This window comes from Pinus tabuliformis, chromosome 2_1, assembly GCF_031772625.1.
Source record: "Pinus tabuliformis cultivar Carrire ecotype Pingquan chromosome 2_1, CPIR1, whole genome shotgun sequence".
NCBI classification, from domain to species: domain Eukaryota; kingdom Viridiplantae; phylum Streptophyta; class Pinopsida; order Pinales; family Pinaceae; genus Pinus; species Pinus tabuliformis.
The window spans coordinates 553,025,835-553,044,788 of NC_142299.1; the positions used below are offsets into that span (position 1 = coordinate 553,025,835).

Sequence of the window (18,954 nt, forward strand, 5' to 3'; positions counted from 1 at the left end):
ATGTTGTTTTTGGGGTTTTGTTCTTGTTGGTTTTCTAAGGTCTTAAGAATACTTTTAAAGGACAAGTATGGATAAAGATTTCAAGACAAGGCCTATGTCCTTAATGGTAACTTCCAAAACTTAGCACTTCAAAAGAACTTAAAACATGTTATTGATGGAGTTAGTATTTAAACAAAAGTGTAAATATACAACTAGTTCAATCAAAATAAAATGCAATAATCAAATAATGAGAGAATGACTATGAGACCCAGTATCCTTGCTGCTTCAGCAAAAGGACAAGATGATTCTATCACGTCATTAGTTCATTAAAAGGCTATGTGCATCACTAATCTACAATCAACTTGAAAGCAATTTATGTACAATAATATACATGTTAAAAAGAAAATAAAATGCAGTAATTCAAACTGTACATTAATATACATGAAAATCAGAAAAAGAAATGCAAGAAATTAAAGTGACAACTATACAAAGCAGGGGCCCCCTTCCACCTATGAAATCAAATGCTTAAAGGAAAATAAAAACATCAAATAAAGGACTAAATGACATCGGCCCAGTATCTCTGTTGCTGATTTAAAATGAAAATGAAATGTGAAATCTAAGTGACACTACATAAAGGAGACAAATCACACTACTTTAACCTTTTCTTAACCTTTTTGCCTTTCAGCTAGATTTATCACGTGATAACAATTATGAACAAGTCAGCAATGTGAGTCTTAAAGCAAACTAAACCAAGCTGTACTAAGTGATATTTTGGTTCCAATAAAGTTATTTGATTATGGAAAAAGAACCATCAATAGATGAATAACTTGATATCTAAGAGCAGAAAGTAAAGTGCAAGTTAAAGAAATGATACTAATGAAAATCAAACTAGAAAAATAAAGGTCAGCAACATAGACAAGATGATCACATATGCCATTAGTCATGAAATCAAAGCAAAATTAAACACACTTGCATGAATTAAAATTGCATGAATGAAAAATCTAATCTACCTTACATTCTACAAAGCAATATTTACAAAATGAAATCTACTCTACTTACATCCTAATATGCTCCATGACATCTACTTCACATCTCCTTCCATGTTGAGAACATCAAAGCTTTATTCAATTTATTCAAAAGTACAAAGTACAAAAGCTTTCAAAAGCCATGGGACTAACAAGCTAAAAGGACTAAGAAAAGACTAAAAGGGAAGACTAACAAATGAAGGAGAGAGATCTCCTATTTATACAAAAAGATGAGAGCCATCTCATGAATGAGAATCCATGAATCTCTCCCTCTACCTATAGAGTCCTAATCAAAATAGGAACTGATAAGACACATGTCTTCTTAGAGTTACAATACAATTAGGAGATGTGACACATATCCTCATGATCCCATGATTCTTTCCAACCAAATTCGAATTTGGCCTTGGGGTGCCACATAAGGGTCTTCTAGAAGTCTCCTTTCAACCTACACATGTCAACAATCTCAACCCATTTGTTAGGTATAAGCATATGCACATTATTTTCTAATGTTTAACCACAAATTCACTTAAAAGGATTAGAAATAATAAATATTGGAAAAACATAAAGGTGGCCCAATGATAATGAAAGTGGGATGAATGTGGTGACATAGTAGTGAAATGGAGGTGATATAATGGACATAATAGTGAAAGTATAATGCAAATGAATGACATTTTCAAGACTCAACATACCCCCCAACTGAAGATATTGCATGTCCTCATGCAATATATATTACATTAACTCTTTTGATCCTTGAGCTTTGGCTTAACTTTGCATGATATCATTTGATAACTTCATATTTCTGCAAAGTGTTTCACTTGAATTGCAACATGGTTGGTTCTTGTGTTACAACCATTTTTTTTTTGTTGCCTTCTATTTTGATCTTTGAACTTTGCATAATGATATTTTGGTTATTGTTGCAAAGTATATCTTTATTGGATTGCATGATGGTTGGTTCTTGTGTGACAACCATGATTTTGTTTGTATCCAATTTATCCTTTAAGCACTTTTTCAAAAGCCATTGTATGCTCATAATAGCAATGTAATAATTAATATATGTTGGAAGTATGTGAGCTCTTGAATATGATATGGACATGGCAAGATATGAATATGAATGTATTCCCCCCCCCCCAACTGATGGTATTGGCAATTTTATGAAATGAGGAAGAGAAATGTTTTTCCAACAATTATCATTCTAGATTTTTATGGAATTCCATGGTTAAAAGTTAGAAAATGACGTACCTTCACTTACCCTTTTGGAATGGATGAGTTGTATGTGTGGTGGCTGAAAAATTCTGATCATATTCTTCTTCAAGTGGCTGAACAAGAGGAGTCATGGATAGAGAGATAAGATGACTTTTTATTGCTTCTACTAAAACTTGCTGAATCTGCTCCAAAATGCTGAAAATAATAGTCTTCATGTCTTCAAAACTCATTGGCACAATTCCTACTATGTGAAAAGATGTTCTGATGTCGAACATAGTAGGAAATTGTTGGCTTAGTGGCCATTAATGGATGTCACTAGTCAACACGAGAACTCTCACCATCGATGACAATGAGAGTCAAGATGCCCAAACACATCTTGCTAGGTACGAATGAATTTGCTGATGTCGAGTCACCTAGAAGATCTAACGAACAAGGGACATTAATGTATTCCCATTGTTTGTCAGCATGAGGACTTGCCATTAAGGCATGCAAGCCTCAAGGTGTTTTTTCAAAGAACTTAGACTCAAAGGACTATAGACTCAATAATTTGCATTGAAGCAGGGCTTATTTGCAGAATGAAAATGACAAGGAATGGAAAATGAAAAATGGAAAATGGCAATGGAGAACAGAAATGGCAATGGAAATAAGCATGTGAATGAGCCTCTTGCTTTTATTTGTGGGTTATGAATGGACAAAAAGAGATGAAAAGTGTATGTGAATGTAAGTGAAAAGTATGGAGTGGAATGAGGTGAATGGTTTATTATGAAGTATGGATGTGATGGATGGATGTGATGGAGACAATAGTATCTGAAAGTTTTTCAAGTGTTTGGATCTGATTTTACATCAGCATATTTCCTCTTTGTTGCTGATCATCCTCTTATGAAACAAATTGGTCTCTTAGAGAGACACCATTCTCTTGTAGTCATTTGTCCTTCCTCCTGAAACCTGCAAAAAAACTAATACTTCTTCTGCAATAGAATGTAAGATTATCAAAGGAGAGAGGTGATCAATCTCTCTTAATTATGATATTTACACACAAAACTAAGAATTTGTATTAATGAAACAAGTTCTCAAAGGAAAAATCAAAAGAATTTATACCTGCTTTGGAATTAGTGCCTCAAGTTGATGTTGCTTCTTTTCAGCAATTTATTTAATTATTTTCCATTTCAAACTCTAATGATATATTTCTCACTGTATAGATCTTGTTGAGATCTTTCCAATGGTACTTAAATCATCAAAATCTGATTTTGTATGAGAAAGATAGGCTGATTTGAACAATGAGGTTTTTCTGGCTGCGGAATTGGGGAACAACTCTGTAGCTAAAAATCTTGAATAAAAAGTTAGCCATTCATCTTTCATTATCAGTCCAAAATTAATCAATACCTTCAGAAAAGTGAGAAAATAACTTGTTCATTTCATTGATTCAAAATTATTATTTTTTTCTTGACATGCAGCGACTTAGTGTGGCGACTCAGTGTGACGACTCTGTGATAACACACAATTTGACTTCCCTTTGACCGGGGTCTTTTTCATCAAATTTGGTCGAATGAATAGTACACCATCCATGTACCAACATTCCCCCAGCTACCCATGTGACTTGTTTTGCCTGATGACACCTGCAACCTAGAGTTTAACAAAACAACTGCGGAATCCGGGATTGGCTGCGGAAAGCCTGTGTGAGCTGCGGAAACGCTGTGTTGGCTGCGGAAAGTGGCTAAAACAGTTTATCATCAATTTTGAATTTTTTTTTTCATTGTCTGCAAGTAGGAACTCTGTGAATGGAGCAAAACAGTTTTAAAGATGGAAATAGATCAGAGTAATTCCTATGCATGCTATAACAGAAACACCCAAATCAATCTCAAAATAATTGGGAAATTTAACATGCATGTGCATATTACAGGCGTGATTCAAAATTTTTAGCAGCAACGGGTGCACTCAGGGGAATGCCTCTTACAGCTCATTCTTCCAAATAAGCAAATGGTTTGAAAATTCCACCATAGGATTCAGACCACTTCTTAAGACTAGAGTATATATGCCTTGCACCAACAGAATCTCCCCAAAAAAAACTATCCCGCCTCTGTATGCAGGGAAACCCATTCCTAGCACAGATGAAACATCAAGATCTGATGTTTTAATCGTAATCCCTTCATCCAGGATCCGGCATGTTCCTTTTTTTACACGACTTTCAGGTTTGCTGAAATTCTATTGATACCTTGCTGAACAAAACCAGCATTTACCTCCTTCAGAACGACTGAAATATTAATGAGAACAAGAGATGTAACTATTGCTGAACCCATTAATCCTCCACCAAATATAACAAAGTTATTTAAAAAGGTAATAAATGGTTTGATTTTCCAAGTCTTCTCTTTACTTTGGCCATATATCTCATCACAATAAACACCACTGCCGTAAAAAAAAAATTTGGACACGTCTTGCTGTGAGTCGTGAAACTGAGCACAGTGACGCGTTGCATGAGACTATCAGTCATTAAAGACGTGTAATTAAGCTTGAATACCAACACATAATTGATTCCTAATTAAGTTTCTCTTCTTCAGGCACGCGGAATTAAATCAGTGTTCAAACTACCAGTTAATTAACTCAATTTCTTCACGCGGCGGCAAAAACGAGGCTCCAAAGAACCGAAGATTTCTCCCAGACCACCACGAATTTTCTCAAACGGTTTCTAGGTTATCTAATTAACCCATCTGGAAAAAAAACCCATGTTTTAGTTTTTCAAAATTCATCTCCATTTGGTCAAATCGAACATTTGAAGTTTGACGTTTTTTCTGTGTTTATGTTTTTCCGAGTTTTACTGTTCTCACTGTTCTGCCTTTTATGAATTTGCATTCGTTTTTCTTGCTTGATCTACTGTTTTGCAGGTGTATGCCAAACGTGTTAGAACCTCTGTAATATGTTCCCTTTTCGTTTCCTTCGGCAAAACCCTTGTCTAGACTCTACACGTTCTGATACTGATCGAGGGAAGTAACTTACTTAGCCGACCCAGTCCATGGTTTGGTGCCTAAGCAAGCCCGAATGAAGAAATATATTGAGTCACTCTTGCTGCTGCCCCGTAGAGAAAGTGTGTGCGGCTGTGCATGCTGTACTAAAATCACTGGTAGCTTTTGATGTAACTGATGGCTAAGGGATTGATACGTCAATCTATACCAATGATTGACCAATAATCATTCTATTCCTTTCATTCGTGGCGTAAACGGCGACAAACACCCAAAAGGGAGGAAAATGTGAAAGGATCCTGCAGGCCTTCCATGTAGGCGAGTGAACCAGAAGCTCCGGCTCTGGCCTGGTATCCCACGCGTTAGGCTCTGCAATTCGTTTCTACCTGTGAAAATATCATTTCCTTTCTATCTTAAATGTCGGTAACTATTGCACAATCCAACGATTTTTGTTTTCTTTATGGCATAGTTGAATTCCTCTGTAATTTTTTTTTTGTTATCTTGAATGCGCTTATATCTGGCACTGATCAACCAAGGAAATGCCTGAATCTTGTACTCTGGTCTGCTAACCTTAAATGTCTGTGTAAGTATTTGTATTTGACAGTGCGCACACTCCCGCTATTTTCGTTTTCTTTGTGGGAAAGCTGAGCCGTTTTCTTCATGGAAAAGATGAGTCGTTAAGCCATGAACAACTCTATAATTCTTCATTATCACTAATTAGATCATTCCAATAAGAAGAGACAGTATTTGCTATGATCTTAGAGGGTAGGGTATCTAGATAGGACGCATTCAGATGACTTATATGAGCTGACCTAGAGCATAGAGAGACAGTGGTTTTTTAACTGCAGAAAATGAAGTGCTTATCTATTCCATTGTTGCAATGGTTATGAGCACATTTTAGGGAAACCTCTTCTCTTATTTGCTGAAGATGAATTATTTGATTAATCTGACGCTAAATATCATCTTCCTCACTGTCGGCTTCCTACAATAATCTCATGACCAGGACTACAAGGGATGTGTTAAACACTATATCAATACCATAAGTAAGATAGTACGCCATTGTTTGATGGTTGTAGTTTCACACTGTTGATCCTTATCAGAGATCTATGTGGGAGATAACTTTTATTGATGAAATGGATGGCATGGAGTGAAAATGGAAATGAAATGAAGTTTATTTATTTATTTTTTTGAATCAATTGAAGTGATGAAGTTTATTTTGTCTCCTATTTTTTTTTTTTTTTTTTCAACAATTCTTTTTCTGATCCTCCAGATCACACAAAGTGCAGGAGGAGAGCATCCTCAAGAATTATTATTTTTCTTTTTTTTTTACTTAACAATTCTTTTTCTGATCCTCCAGATCACACAAAGTGCAAGAGGAGAGCATACTCAAGAATTATTAACCTTTTTTTTTCAGACATAAGAAATAAGGTCTCCTAATTACACTTCCCCGGCAACGGCGCCAAAATGTCTATTCAATTTAACGTCTTAAATTGCTCTACATAAATTATCAATCCGGGTATCGTAAACTGATGAAGTGTGGTGCACTATATGTGCTTAGTTAACCTTTCTCTTACTTCGTTGTTTTATAGTTTATGTTGTTTTTGGGGTTTTGTTCTTGTTGGTTTTCTAAGGTCTTAAGAATACTTTTAAAGGACAAGTATGGATAAAGATTTCAAGACAAGGCCTATGTCCTTAATGGTAACTTTCAAAACTTAGCACTTCAAAAGAACTTAAAACATGTTATTGATGGAGTTAGTATTTAAACAAAAGTGTAAATATACAACTAGTTCAATCAAAATAAAATGCAATAATCAAATAATGAGAGAATGACTATGAGACCCAGTATCCTTGCTGCTTCAACAAAAGGACAAGATGATTCTATCACGTCATTAGTTCATTAAAAGGCTATGTGCATCACTAATCTAAAATCAACTTGAAAGCAATTTATGTATAATAATATACATGTTAAAAAGAAAATAAAATGCAGTAATTCAAACTGTACATTAATATACATGAAAATCAGAAAAAGAAATGCAAGAAATTAAAGTGACAACTATACAAAGCAGGGGCCCCCTTCCACCTATGAAATCAAATGCTTAAAGGAAAATAAAAACATCAAATAAAGGACTAAATGACATCGGCCCAGTATCTCTGTTGCTGATTTAAAATGAAAATGAAATGTGAAATCTAAGTGACACTACATAAAGGAGACAAATCACACTACTTTAACCTTTTCTTAACCTTTTTGCCTTTCAGCTAGATTTATCACGTGATAACAATTATGAACAAGTCAGCAATGTGAGTCTTAAAGCAAACTAAACCAAGCTGTACTAAGTGATATTTTGGTTCCAATAAAGTTATTTGATTATGGAAAAAGAACCATCAATAGATGAATAACTTGATATCTAAGAGCAGAAAGTAAAGTGCAAGTTAAAGAAATGATACTAATGAAAATCAAACTAGAAAAATAAAGGTCAGCAACATAGACAAGATGATCACATATGCCATTAGTCATGAAATCAAAGCAAAATTAAACACACTTGCATGAATTAAAATTGCATGAATGAAAAATCTAATCTACCTTACATTCTACAAAGCAATATTTACAAAATGAAATCTACTCTACTTACATCCTAATATGCTCCATGACATCTACTTCACATCTCCTTCCATGTTTAGATTATCAAAGCTTTATTCAATTTCTTCAAAAGTACAAAGTACAAAAGCTTTCAAAAGCCATGGGACTAACAAGCTAAAAGGACTAAGAAAAGACTAAAAGGGAAGACTAACAAATGAAGGAGAGAGATCTCCTATTTATACAAAAAGATGAGAGCAATCTCATTAATGAGAATCCATGAATCTCTCCCTCTACCTATAGAGTCCTAATCAAAATAGGAACTGATAAGACACATGTCTTCTTAGAGTTACAATACAATTAGGAGATGTGACACATATCCTCATGATCCCATGATTCTTTCCAACCAAATTCGAATTTGGCCTTGGGGTGCCACGTAAGGGTCTTCTAGAAGTCTCCTTTCAACCTACACATGTCAAAAATCTCAACCCATTTGTTAGGTATAAGCATATGCACATTATTTTCTAATGTTTAACCACAAATTCACTTAAAAGGCTTAGAAATAATAAATATTGGAAAAACATAAAGGTGACCCAATGATAATGAAAGTGGGATGAATGTGGTGACATAGTAGTGAAATGGAGGTGATATAATGGACATAATAGTGAAAGTATAATGCAAATGAATGACATTTTCAAGACTCAACACCAACCAATACCCTAATGCAATAGTCTAGATGAAGAACATTCCTCTTTCCTCCCTTTTGTATTTTCGTGGCCTATCCAAGGAAGATCGAAACACTTTCTTGTTTGAGTTTGATGTACTTTGTCGTAGTTATGATTATTATATGAATGCTAAGAAATTGAAGCTATTTCCCACCACTTTGAAATATATAGCTCTTCGTTGGTTCATGGGACTTGGGGGAAACTTTATCTGGAATTGGGATGATATGAAGGAAATGTTTTTGAAAAAAACTAGGACCACTGCAAGGCTTAGGATATTAAAGAAGAGATCTTCAATATGTCCCAAGTAAATTATGAAATCCTAGAGGATTATGTGGAAAGATTCTAGTATACTTTACAAAGAAAAAGACAAAATACTCTAGACACATAAACCTTATATATCCTTTTTCTTAAGGGGATACAAGAATACTTTCTTGAAAAATTAAACCTTATGGGTGCCAGAGATGTTCTTTATTATCATATCATGATATCTATGATATGCACAAATGATATTCCAAAGGGAGTTCAAAGTATAATAGAAGCTCTCAGAATGTGATTTCCAGGATTAGTAGGTATAGTGGGATAGGGGTAACTAAATCAAAGCTAGGGAATATGTTGGAAAACTTTAAAAGTGACATTCTTAGCACTTTCATCTCCCAATTAGACACCTTGAAACTAAAAATAAGAAGGAGGAGGTTGATTTAGACTTAGCAATATTTTGCTCCAATTTTCGAAAAATCACCTTCATAGAGAATTCCCTTTAAATAATGTCGAAACACGTAACATTTTTGAGAGAACAAATTCTACTTAGGAATGTCCTTCTCTCCCAAGGCTTAAGTCCATGTTTGAAGAATCCAATGATAAAAATAAACCATTTTTCTTTGTGGCTAAGAAGAAACCATGCCCCCCTTGATCATCTAGACCCACACCCTTTGATCCATATTGGTATTTTACTCCCACTTATGGTTGGTACCCTACCATGCCTTGGCCTTAATGGCCCACTTATATGAAAAATCAAGGTTGGGCCCCAAGATGGAGGGTACCTTCTACCTATGAGTATATGGTGCCATAGGCTCCAACTCAAACACATACGAAACAAAGCCAACTACCTTCAAATCAATCTTGTCAAACTCAACAAAGACCTCAATTTCTATCTCAACCAATGTCTAATCTAAATAATAAAGTATTTCAACCCACTTAAAACATTGAACTACCCTTTTTTTCCTACTTATATCATTTCATCGATGGGTTGTAAATATATCCACCTATTTTTTTGGAAAGTACTCCAAAATAATACATCTCCTATTATTCAAGAATAAGAACATGAGGAGGCCTCTCTAGATCTAGGATTGCTTTCCTCTAAAACTCAAGATAATGTAGTAGAACAATCTCTTGAGAAAGAACCTAAACCCTATGAAAATATATAAAATAGAAATCCTACTGCAGTGATTAATATGATTTGTTCTACTTATTACTTCAGAAATAATTTATTTACTTTATTCTTACGGAAAAGATCGAAACATATTCTACTACAACCTTCACAACTAAAACATTGCATAAAGTAAATGTAAGTAAAATGTTGGCACAAATAAAAACACAATGACACAATTATTTTTGGACAATTTTCCCCAGAAAAACCCAATGTGGGAAAACGGTGCAGCGGATGAGGGTTTTATTATTCTTAAGCAGAAATCAACATGTAAAAATTTCACCCAACAGTATAGAACAAGAATTTCTAAGAGGTATTTACAGACGTTCTTGAATAAGTATTTGTACTAAGAGAGAGGTTCCTCCACCCTCTGTGTTTCTCTGGCTTGCCCAACGTCACTTGCCTCTGGACTGGCTTGCGCAATGCCTGCATCACTCAAGCCAGTGCTGCCTCTCCTAGCGTCAACCTTCCCAACGCTGTCCCTTCTACTACTATGCGTCTTCATCCCTATCTCCTTGATTGATGGTGAACCCTCTCTGTCTCTCCTCCACTTGAAAATCTCCCTCTAAATCGATTTTCTCTTGTTGAACTTCGACCAGTGAGAAAATCAATTTTACTTGGGCTACTGAGTATCTACCTGGTGTATTTTCCAAATGACCCTTAAGCCCCTTCTTATATCTTCCTGTTTGGCAACCAATGGTCTAGATTAAATAATAATTAAAGGCTAAGATCTTTTTGGCTTGATCTGTGGCCTTTTCTAGAAAATTCATCCCTAATTAGGTTTTTTTTTTTCTCCGTAAAAACTAGCTAAGCTTTATAATATATGTACAAGAAAATTTTACACACAGCAGGACACGCCTTCCAGGGCCTGCAGTAGCACCCTGGGAATCTTGACTATAGACCTAAAAGCTCCCTCGCAGGGGCAGCTTCGCCAAAACCATCCAGAACTTTCCATAACAACAAAAGCTCCCACACAGGGGCAGCATCGGACCGAATTCTCAAAACAATAGCAAAATCTATCAGACTCCATGACCAGACACATGACTGCCCACGCAGGGGCTTACTGCTAAGATAGACTGACCCATATACCAGACAGATGTAAGCATGACAGAGTCACGAATGTCAGCTGTCAGCTTAGACCACCCAGAATTGAGACTTGACCAAAGACTCGACAGAATTAAACAAGGCAGAGATACAAGTATCAAATGCCAGTAAACATTACCAAATAACAAAAGCAAAATACCCGCATCTGCATTAGTCCTGGAGACGAGCTGAAGGTGGAAGGAGGGCCGCGAGATGTGCATCCGCCTCTTCACAGAGGCTCTTGTCTTCGACCACGTACGCCCAACCGTCACCTTCTGCACGTCCTTCCCACATTTTCCTCCATTTCTCCTCGTCAACGCCTGGAGGGGCTGGCCCCAATGGAGGTAAGAGGTCTTGCGAGCTTTTTTCCCCCATGCTTCCAGCTTCAGACGCTGGAGGCACCATGGCAGTGACCTTTTCCGCAGCTGCTTGTTCTCCAGTATCAATTTCCTTTCCAGAGCCATCCAGTGGCTTCTCCAGCGTGCCCTGAGGGTTTTCATCCCCATTGCCTTCCGGAATTTTGGTAAATAGGACTGAAATGTGGGCATTAACCCCTGCGTTGTCCTCAGAGCTTTGCAGGGTGAATACCACAGAGCCGAAGGAAGGAAGCTCCGGCTTCCCTTCGCTGGAACTCCCGACCTCCACAAATTGTCTAATGGGGAGCGGGGTCGCCCGGGCTCGCCTATGACAATAACAGCAGCAGCAGTGGTGATGCTCATCTGCTGCAGGGGTTCGTGAGGAGGACCCTCTCGATGGACCCCTTCTGCTGGGCTGTCGCTCTCGTATTTTAACCATGGTGAATCTGATGCCTCCTCTGTATGCTTGAAGGTGAGCTTGAAATCGGTAGCAGTGCCAATTCCTTCCCAATTCGCTCTCTGGTGCACAACCCTCAGCTTGAATTCCTCCCCTTGGTACCAGACTATTCCATTTCCGGAATTGTCGCTGCGAATTTGCCAATTGCCCTCTCCTTCCAGACCAGCGGCAAGGATGGCAATAGAGACAGGATTCCAGGCCGCGGGGTGATGAAAACTTCCTCGGCCTAAACTCTCTGTGCTTCCGCACCCACCAACTCTCATCAGACCAGAATTCCTTGCCCGACCCATCAAGCTCGTCATATGCTGCTTCATTCCCTCGTTGCAGGCGCTCAATAACTGCGCCCTGCTCCTCCATCTACCTCTCCTCTCCGCCATTAATTGCATTAACTGTGGAAGGGGCTTACTTACCATATGACGGCCTTCTCCGGGGAGCCGTGGAGTTAACACGGGGCAGCCCATGCTGGGCATGTGGCTCGCCCGTCCTCATCAATCCGACACCCGCATCCGGGGCTTCGTTGTCCCTGTGGATGAGACTCTCACATTCCTGTTTGCGTTGATTGCTGGGAATGATGTCCAGGTGTCCCTCAAGGAAGGGCTAGTCTGAGTCTACCCCTATATTAGCAAGAAGATCAGCTATCTTATTACCCTCTCTTTTAGTGTGATGAAATGAGATGGCATTGTAGTTGCGTATTTCCTCAGCCATGCAGCTGAGCCTGGCCTCGAGTCTCCAGCTATTGGCTACCTTCCTGGCATGCGACCCATTCTGAATACGAGTGGCCATGTTTATAAGAATTTGAGAGTCTCCTTCCACTATCAGCGGTTGAAGATTATGTCGCCTTGCTACAAGTAACCCCTGCCACATACCCTCCAGCTCTGCTGAGTTATTGGTGTCCCAGCCTAGGTTGCCAAAGTAGATCTGTTGCAGGGTTCCTTGGTGATCCCTGATGATTCCTCCAAATCCTGCAGGACCAGGATTACCTTTAGATGCTCCATCAAAGTTGAGCTTGTATGAGTGTATAGGTGGAGCTTCCCAGCTTCCTTCCTCTTTGCCTTTGCAATTTGCTGTCTGCTGTGTAGTTGGCTCTTGTGGCATTTGCAGTCCCCAGTTGTTTAGGATGTTTTTCTCATTGTCTGCAGTGGGGAGATCCTGTTGAGTCCAAGCCTTCAATAGCATGGTTTCTTGGATGTTGGCGTGCACTCTGTTCCATATGTCCTCTTTATCCGAGCTGAGGTTTTTGAATATGCGCCTATTCCTTTCCTTCCAGATATTCCATAAAATAATGCCTGGGATTATGTTCCACAGGTGGTTGAGCAACCCACTGTTGTAAGGGCTTTTCGGCCATTGCCGTATGGTGTCTATTATGCCTCCCACCTCTCTACATCGCCTTTGACTTCTGAATTCTACCTTCTCCCACATCTGAGTAGCAAGCGGGCATGTATCCAGAAGATGCTGCAAGGTTTCTTCATTCTGAAAGCAGTTGTGGCATAACGAGGGTCCATGGAAGTTGCGTTTCCGCAGTTTGTCCCATGTAAGAATCTTTTTATGCCCCACCAGCCAAAGAAAGTGAGTTATTTTCGGCCAGGCCTTGAAGCTCCATATTCTTGCCCAGAGAGGATCCGGAATGGTGGGGGCGTCTTCTAATAGATTATAAGCTTCAGAAGTGGAGTAAGAACCTTTGGGAAGATAACCCCATCTAAGAATGTCATCACTGTTGTTGTACCTGATGCTCCTTTTTTTCAATTCGCTTTCAAGGGCTGCTACTTCCTGGGTACTGTTGGTGTTGGATATTTGATTGCTTGGTTGCCATTTCCTGAAGCCCGTTCCCGGTTCCGGAATCCAGAATTGATGAACCTTGGCTTGCTGCTGCTCCTGTCTGCCTGGGATAATGGCTGCCGGTAGAACATTTGAGAGTTTAGGTAGCTGGTTCCAGGCATCATTCCAAAATCTAGCACTATGACCATTCCTTATTTCCTAGAAGCTGTCTTTCTGAACCAGCTGGTGATGATGTTTGGCCGCGTTCCAAATGAGTGAACCTGTGCTGGTAGGCGTGAATCTAATAAGCTCTGCTTGAGGCATGTTGTTGGTGTATTTGGCTATCCATATTTTGGCCCATAGCTTGTCCGAATTTGTCAGCCATTGCCACCAGATTTTGGCAGTCATGATGATGTTACTGTGCTCAGGATCTCGGAGGCCAATACCGCCTTTGTGCTTGGGCTTGCAGGTGGTGTCCCATTTTACTAGTGCCCATTTGCGGTTAGTAGCTGAACTTCCCCAGAGAAAGTTGCGCTGCAGATTTCTCAGTCTTTTTAAAACCCACTTTGGAGCGGCTAGGATGGAAAACAGATAGAGGGGCATGGCTTGGAGGATGGATTTTAGGAGCACAGCCCTACTTGCCAGATTAAGGGAGCGGTGCGTCCATAAGTTAAGTTTGAATTCCAGTTTCTCAATGAGTCCTCGCCAAGCAGGTTGCTTTATGGCGGATGCGGTGAGAGGCGCACCCAGGTAAGTGGAGGGGAGAGAAGCGGTTTGAAAACCCAGTATGCGGGAGACGGCACGTTTTACAGAGGGCGGGGTGTGGAAGAAAAATATATGGGATTTGGTGTTATTGACCTGGGTTCCTGAGGCTCTAGAGAAGTCGTTGAGCAAGGATTTCAGACAAGAGGCTTCCTGAGCAGAGGGATAGCCATAAAGCATGGTGTCATCCACAAATTGCTGATGGGAGGAGGCTGGGGAATTATGAATGGAGATTCCTCGAAGTTGATTGGATTGCAGAGCCTGCTTGATATGCCGTCCTAAACCTTCCGCCATGATCACAAATAAGAAGGGGGATAAGGGGTCCCCTTGTCTAATGCCCCTGGAGGGTTTGAAGGGACGAGAGGGCAGCCCATTGACAAGGATGGAGAAGTGGGAGGAGGAAATGAGGCTCATTATCCATCTTACCCAGGTGGCACAAAAGCCAAAGGCTCTCAGCATGTTCTGAATATAGGACCAGCTGAGTTTGTCGAAGGCCTTGGAGAGGTCGAGCTTGAGTAACATGCCCGCTTGTTTAGAAATCTTGAGTGAGTGAATGATCTCATGGGAGAGTATTATACCATCCATAATCTGCCTGCCCTCAACATAGCCAGACTGCTCCGGTGAGATGAGCTGAGGGAGAAGGGGCTTGAGTCTGTTGGCTATGACTTTGGAAATGACTTTGTAAAGGACATTACAGAGAGCGATGGGCCTGAATTTGTCAGGGGTGGTAGAGTTCTCTTCTTTGGGAATGAGAGTGATGAAGGTGGAATTAAGAGAGGGTAGCATCCAGCGAAGGGCCCTAGATTCCTCTACTATTTGCCAAATCTCTACCTTAATCATATCCCAGAAAGCATGGAAAAAATTAGTGGTAAAGCCATCAGGGCCAGGAGCCTTACCTTCTTTAAGCTGCGCCATTGCTTCATCCACCTCTTGGCTGAGAATTGGGCTCATGAGCAAATCGTTTTGCTCATCTGTTATTAGCCTGGGAATGTTGCTGGTGATTTTCTCAATAGCTATCCTCCGGTCCATTATCGGCTCTTGGTGAACCTGTTGGAAGTGATTGAGGAGGATTTCCTCTATTTTCTCGTGCTCCTCCTCTTTAACTCCTTCCTGATTTTGGATGAAGGAAATCTTGTTGTGCATTCTTCTTTGCACTGTTGTGTTATGAAAGAATTTAGTGTTGCGTTCCCCTTCTTTGAGCCACCTGATCCGCGATTTCTGTCTCCAATAAATTTCTTCTTGCTTCCTTCTTTCTTCAAGCTGATTATAAATGTGCTTTTCTTTTTCCAAGGTTGCCTCTGTGTGCCCCGTGTTGATAACTGTCTGGTGGAGTAGCTTGAGCTCCTGATTGAGTTGCTGTTGGGCTTCAAAAATATTCCCAAAGGTCTCCCTATTCCAGCGTTTGAGGTGGCCTTTTAGGTATCTTAATTTCTGTTGAAGTTGGAACATTTTGGTGCCTTCTGGAGGAACAAAGGAGGCCCAAATGGATTTGACGAAGTCCTTGAATGCCGGGTGTGTTAGCCAAAAGCTTTCAAATCGAAATGGCTTCCTGGTGCTGTTCCCTGGTCGTTGCCAATGCAGGGCTATTGGCCAGTGATCCGAACCTGAGTGAGCCAGGATCTCCGCAGTGAAATCCCCCCCAATGTGCACTGCGTTGTCCGAAATCAGAAAGCGGTCCAGCTTGGAGGCAATCTGATGTTTCCCCTTTCTGTGATTGCTCCATGTGTAGGTTCCATTGCAGAAGGGCATGTCGATGAGTGAGGCGTTTAGGATGAAATCCTTGAAGTGTTCCACTTCAGGTTCCAATCTAGTTCTTCCTCCCGTTTTGTCCTCGATTTTGGTGATCATATTGAAATCCCCTGCAGCAATCCAAAGAGGGTACTGTCTGTTGATACTAAGCGCCTCGATGGTGTCGAGGAGCGCTTTTTTACTGCCTCCGTCCTGTGGGAAATAGACATTGGATAAGTTTCCATGTACCTTTGTGCCTAAAATGTGAAAGGCAGCTTGTATGAGATGATGGGAAGCGTGGAAGTCAGTGAGTGCTATTGCCTGAGTGTTCCAGGCTATGGCGAGCCCTCCCGAAGCTCCAGTGGCGTCCACGGCCACTGAATGGCAGCCTGGCCAGGCCTTTGAGAGTATTCGACCCAGTGTGGTGCTATTGCATTTAGTTTCTTGGAGGAAGCATATTTGCGGTTTCTCCATCTTGATCATGTTTTTGAGCATTCTATATTTTGCGGGGCTGTTGAGCCCTCTTAGGTTCCAAGAGATGAGCTTCATTGATAACTGAGTTGAGAGGGGCTGAAGTACTTCGTAAGCTTCGCATAGCGGCCTGAGTCCACTAGGACTTTGCCAACCTCTATTGTGCGTTGAAGATCTGTTTTCCTTCCTCTTTTTTTGAAATCTTTTGGACGCAGTCTACCATCCCAGGTGCTTCCCGCTTGAATTCCTAGCTGATGTTGGTGGTAGGCTTTGGAGATGACCATTTCCAACTTTTCTAAATCAGTCTCAGCGATGGATTCATACGCTTCTTTCCTGCATGCCAACTCTAGCTCGTTGATATCCAGACCATGAAGGTCTACATTTTCGGTTTCTTCCTCCATTATTTCAGCAACATTGGTGTCTTCCTGTGCGGTCTCTGAATTCTGAGTGGGCTTCGATCTCCCATCTATCTCCATTTTCCTAGGGGTATTCACGGGGTCCTCCTGGTTCCTGGTTAGAATGGTCGGGATTAGAATGGGGGATTTCGATTTGGGAGGGGGGCTGGAAGGGGGGGGCGGCTTGAGGAGGATGGGTGAGCGGAGTTGCTGGTGTTTTCCAGGGGCTGGTCTTCCGGAATGTCATTGAGGGTTTCAAAGCTGTTCTTAGACGCTTGATCTTTGGAGTTATTCTGCTGAGACTTTTGCCCGCTGGTATTTTTCCTGTGCGAGCGCCTTCTGCTGGTTACTTTGGTGAACCCGTCTTGATTGGGCTTGGCTGAGGGGTTCTGAGACTGATCTGGGACATTCAGAGGACAATCCCTAAATAAGTGCCCAAGAGCATGGCATCTCCTACACTGGAAGGGCACATGCTCATAGTCCAAGGGCTGGATCCATTCCTCATCCCAATGGGATAGCGTTATCGACTCTGGTAGCGCTTCATTCAGCCTTATGAAGACACATATACGAGCATATGATATGAATCTGCGTGTTTTGGTTTCTTCAGTCGTTCTGATATATTCTCCCACGCCATTTCCAATTCTCCGGAGGGAGTCTTCGTCCCAATATTCATCGGGGAGTCCGTACAGTCGGATCCATACTGGTGCCCAGGTTAGGTCTTCCTTGTCTGGGTTGAACCTGGGTATCCAATCTCGCATGTACAGACCCGCTGCATTGAAGAAGTGTGTGCATGTTCCTAATACTCTGAGTTTGTCTTCAACACAGTAGAAAATGACTGTAAAAAAACCTTTCGGTCCTAATTGCAGCAGGACATCCCCTTTTGGTTTCCATTTGGCGGCTATCCATCCATATAGGGCTCTTTCCGTAGGCCAGAAGCCTATGAACTTCCCTATTATGGCGTGCTCTTTCATGAACTCGATTCTGGCATTTATCAGGTGACCTTGAAGTTCGATTCTTGGCCTTTCTGCAGCTACAGGTTTGCAGGTGGCTAAGGTGACTTTTGGCGCCTCCTCCTTGTCTTTTTTCCCTTTGTCCTGCGGTCCGTTGTCTTGGCCGTGCGGATCTTCCGACTTTTTGTTCTCTTGTTGTGTCGAATCTTCTCTGTTCAGGATCTCCCTATTGATCGAGCCGAAAAGGAGGTCATTGTCCTACTCCTGCTGCATTGGGGAGGGCACTGTCGCCCCCCCCTGCGTTGTCTCCATGGCGCCTGACTGGCGCAGTGCTGGTGCTCTGTTCTCTCAGAGCTTCGTTTAGGTATGGTTACAGGGTTTTCGGTCGGCTGATTGCGCCGTCACAGGTTGCAGAGTAACCCTAATCGCCTCTTGCAGAGCGTTCTTCATCCCTAATTAGGTTAATACCCATTAATATTTTAATTTTCCTAAGTTTAGACTTAGGAACCCCACTAAAAATATTAATTATTTTAATAAAGTAACTTATGGGTGGAATTCCCCAAAACACTTTCTGGTTCTTTGGAATATATGTGCCCAAGTCTCCTACAAAATTTGAGGCTTAGAGCACATCCAATGCTACCCCAAATAAACACTCCCTCTTAGCAAGGAATGTGCTCTAGCAATATACTATTGATGCATACTACTTTGACTATGAAGCGTCATCATCTACGTTGCTGATGTCTGACATGCTGTCCACCTTACTACGTTGCTACTACCTTTGACACTGCCACAACCAATGCTACATTTGTACTACAACTCCCTATGAATTGTTGCATTTGTGCGCTGTTGGCACTACCACTGCCAACCGTCCCTGCACTGCAAGTTGCTACTGCTACTGAAATAGATTTTCAATCATAACCAACTACTCTCTGAACTAAGTAAACATAGCTCTTCTGAGAGCCTTTGTTATTATATCGACCACTTGCTGTCCTTTGGGAACATATTGTAGCTATACTGCCCCACATTGAACACAGTCTCTCATAAAGTGAAAACGAATATCTATATGTTTCGACCGATCATGAAATACTGGATTCTCAGAAAGTTTGATGT

General features: G+C 40.7%; 1 protein-coding gene across 1 annotated transcript; it reads right to left on the reverse strand.

Annotated features, from left to right (window-relative positions):
• Positions 1 to 12,380: 12,380 nt before the first annotated feature.
• LOC149201566 (uncharacterized) lies at positions 12,381 to 16,502 on the reverse strand. Its single transcript, XM_089401309.1, has 3 exons — positions 15,597 to 16,502; positions 14,727 to 15,410; positions 12,381 to 13,706 (listed from the first exon to the last, which is right to left on the reverse strand). Exons 1-3 carry the CDS (start codon positions 16,500 to 16,502, stop codon positions 12,381 to 12,383), a joined length of 2,916 nt encoding a protein of 971 aa, XP_089257435.1.
• Positions 16,503 to 18,954: the final 2,452 nt, after the last annotated feature.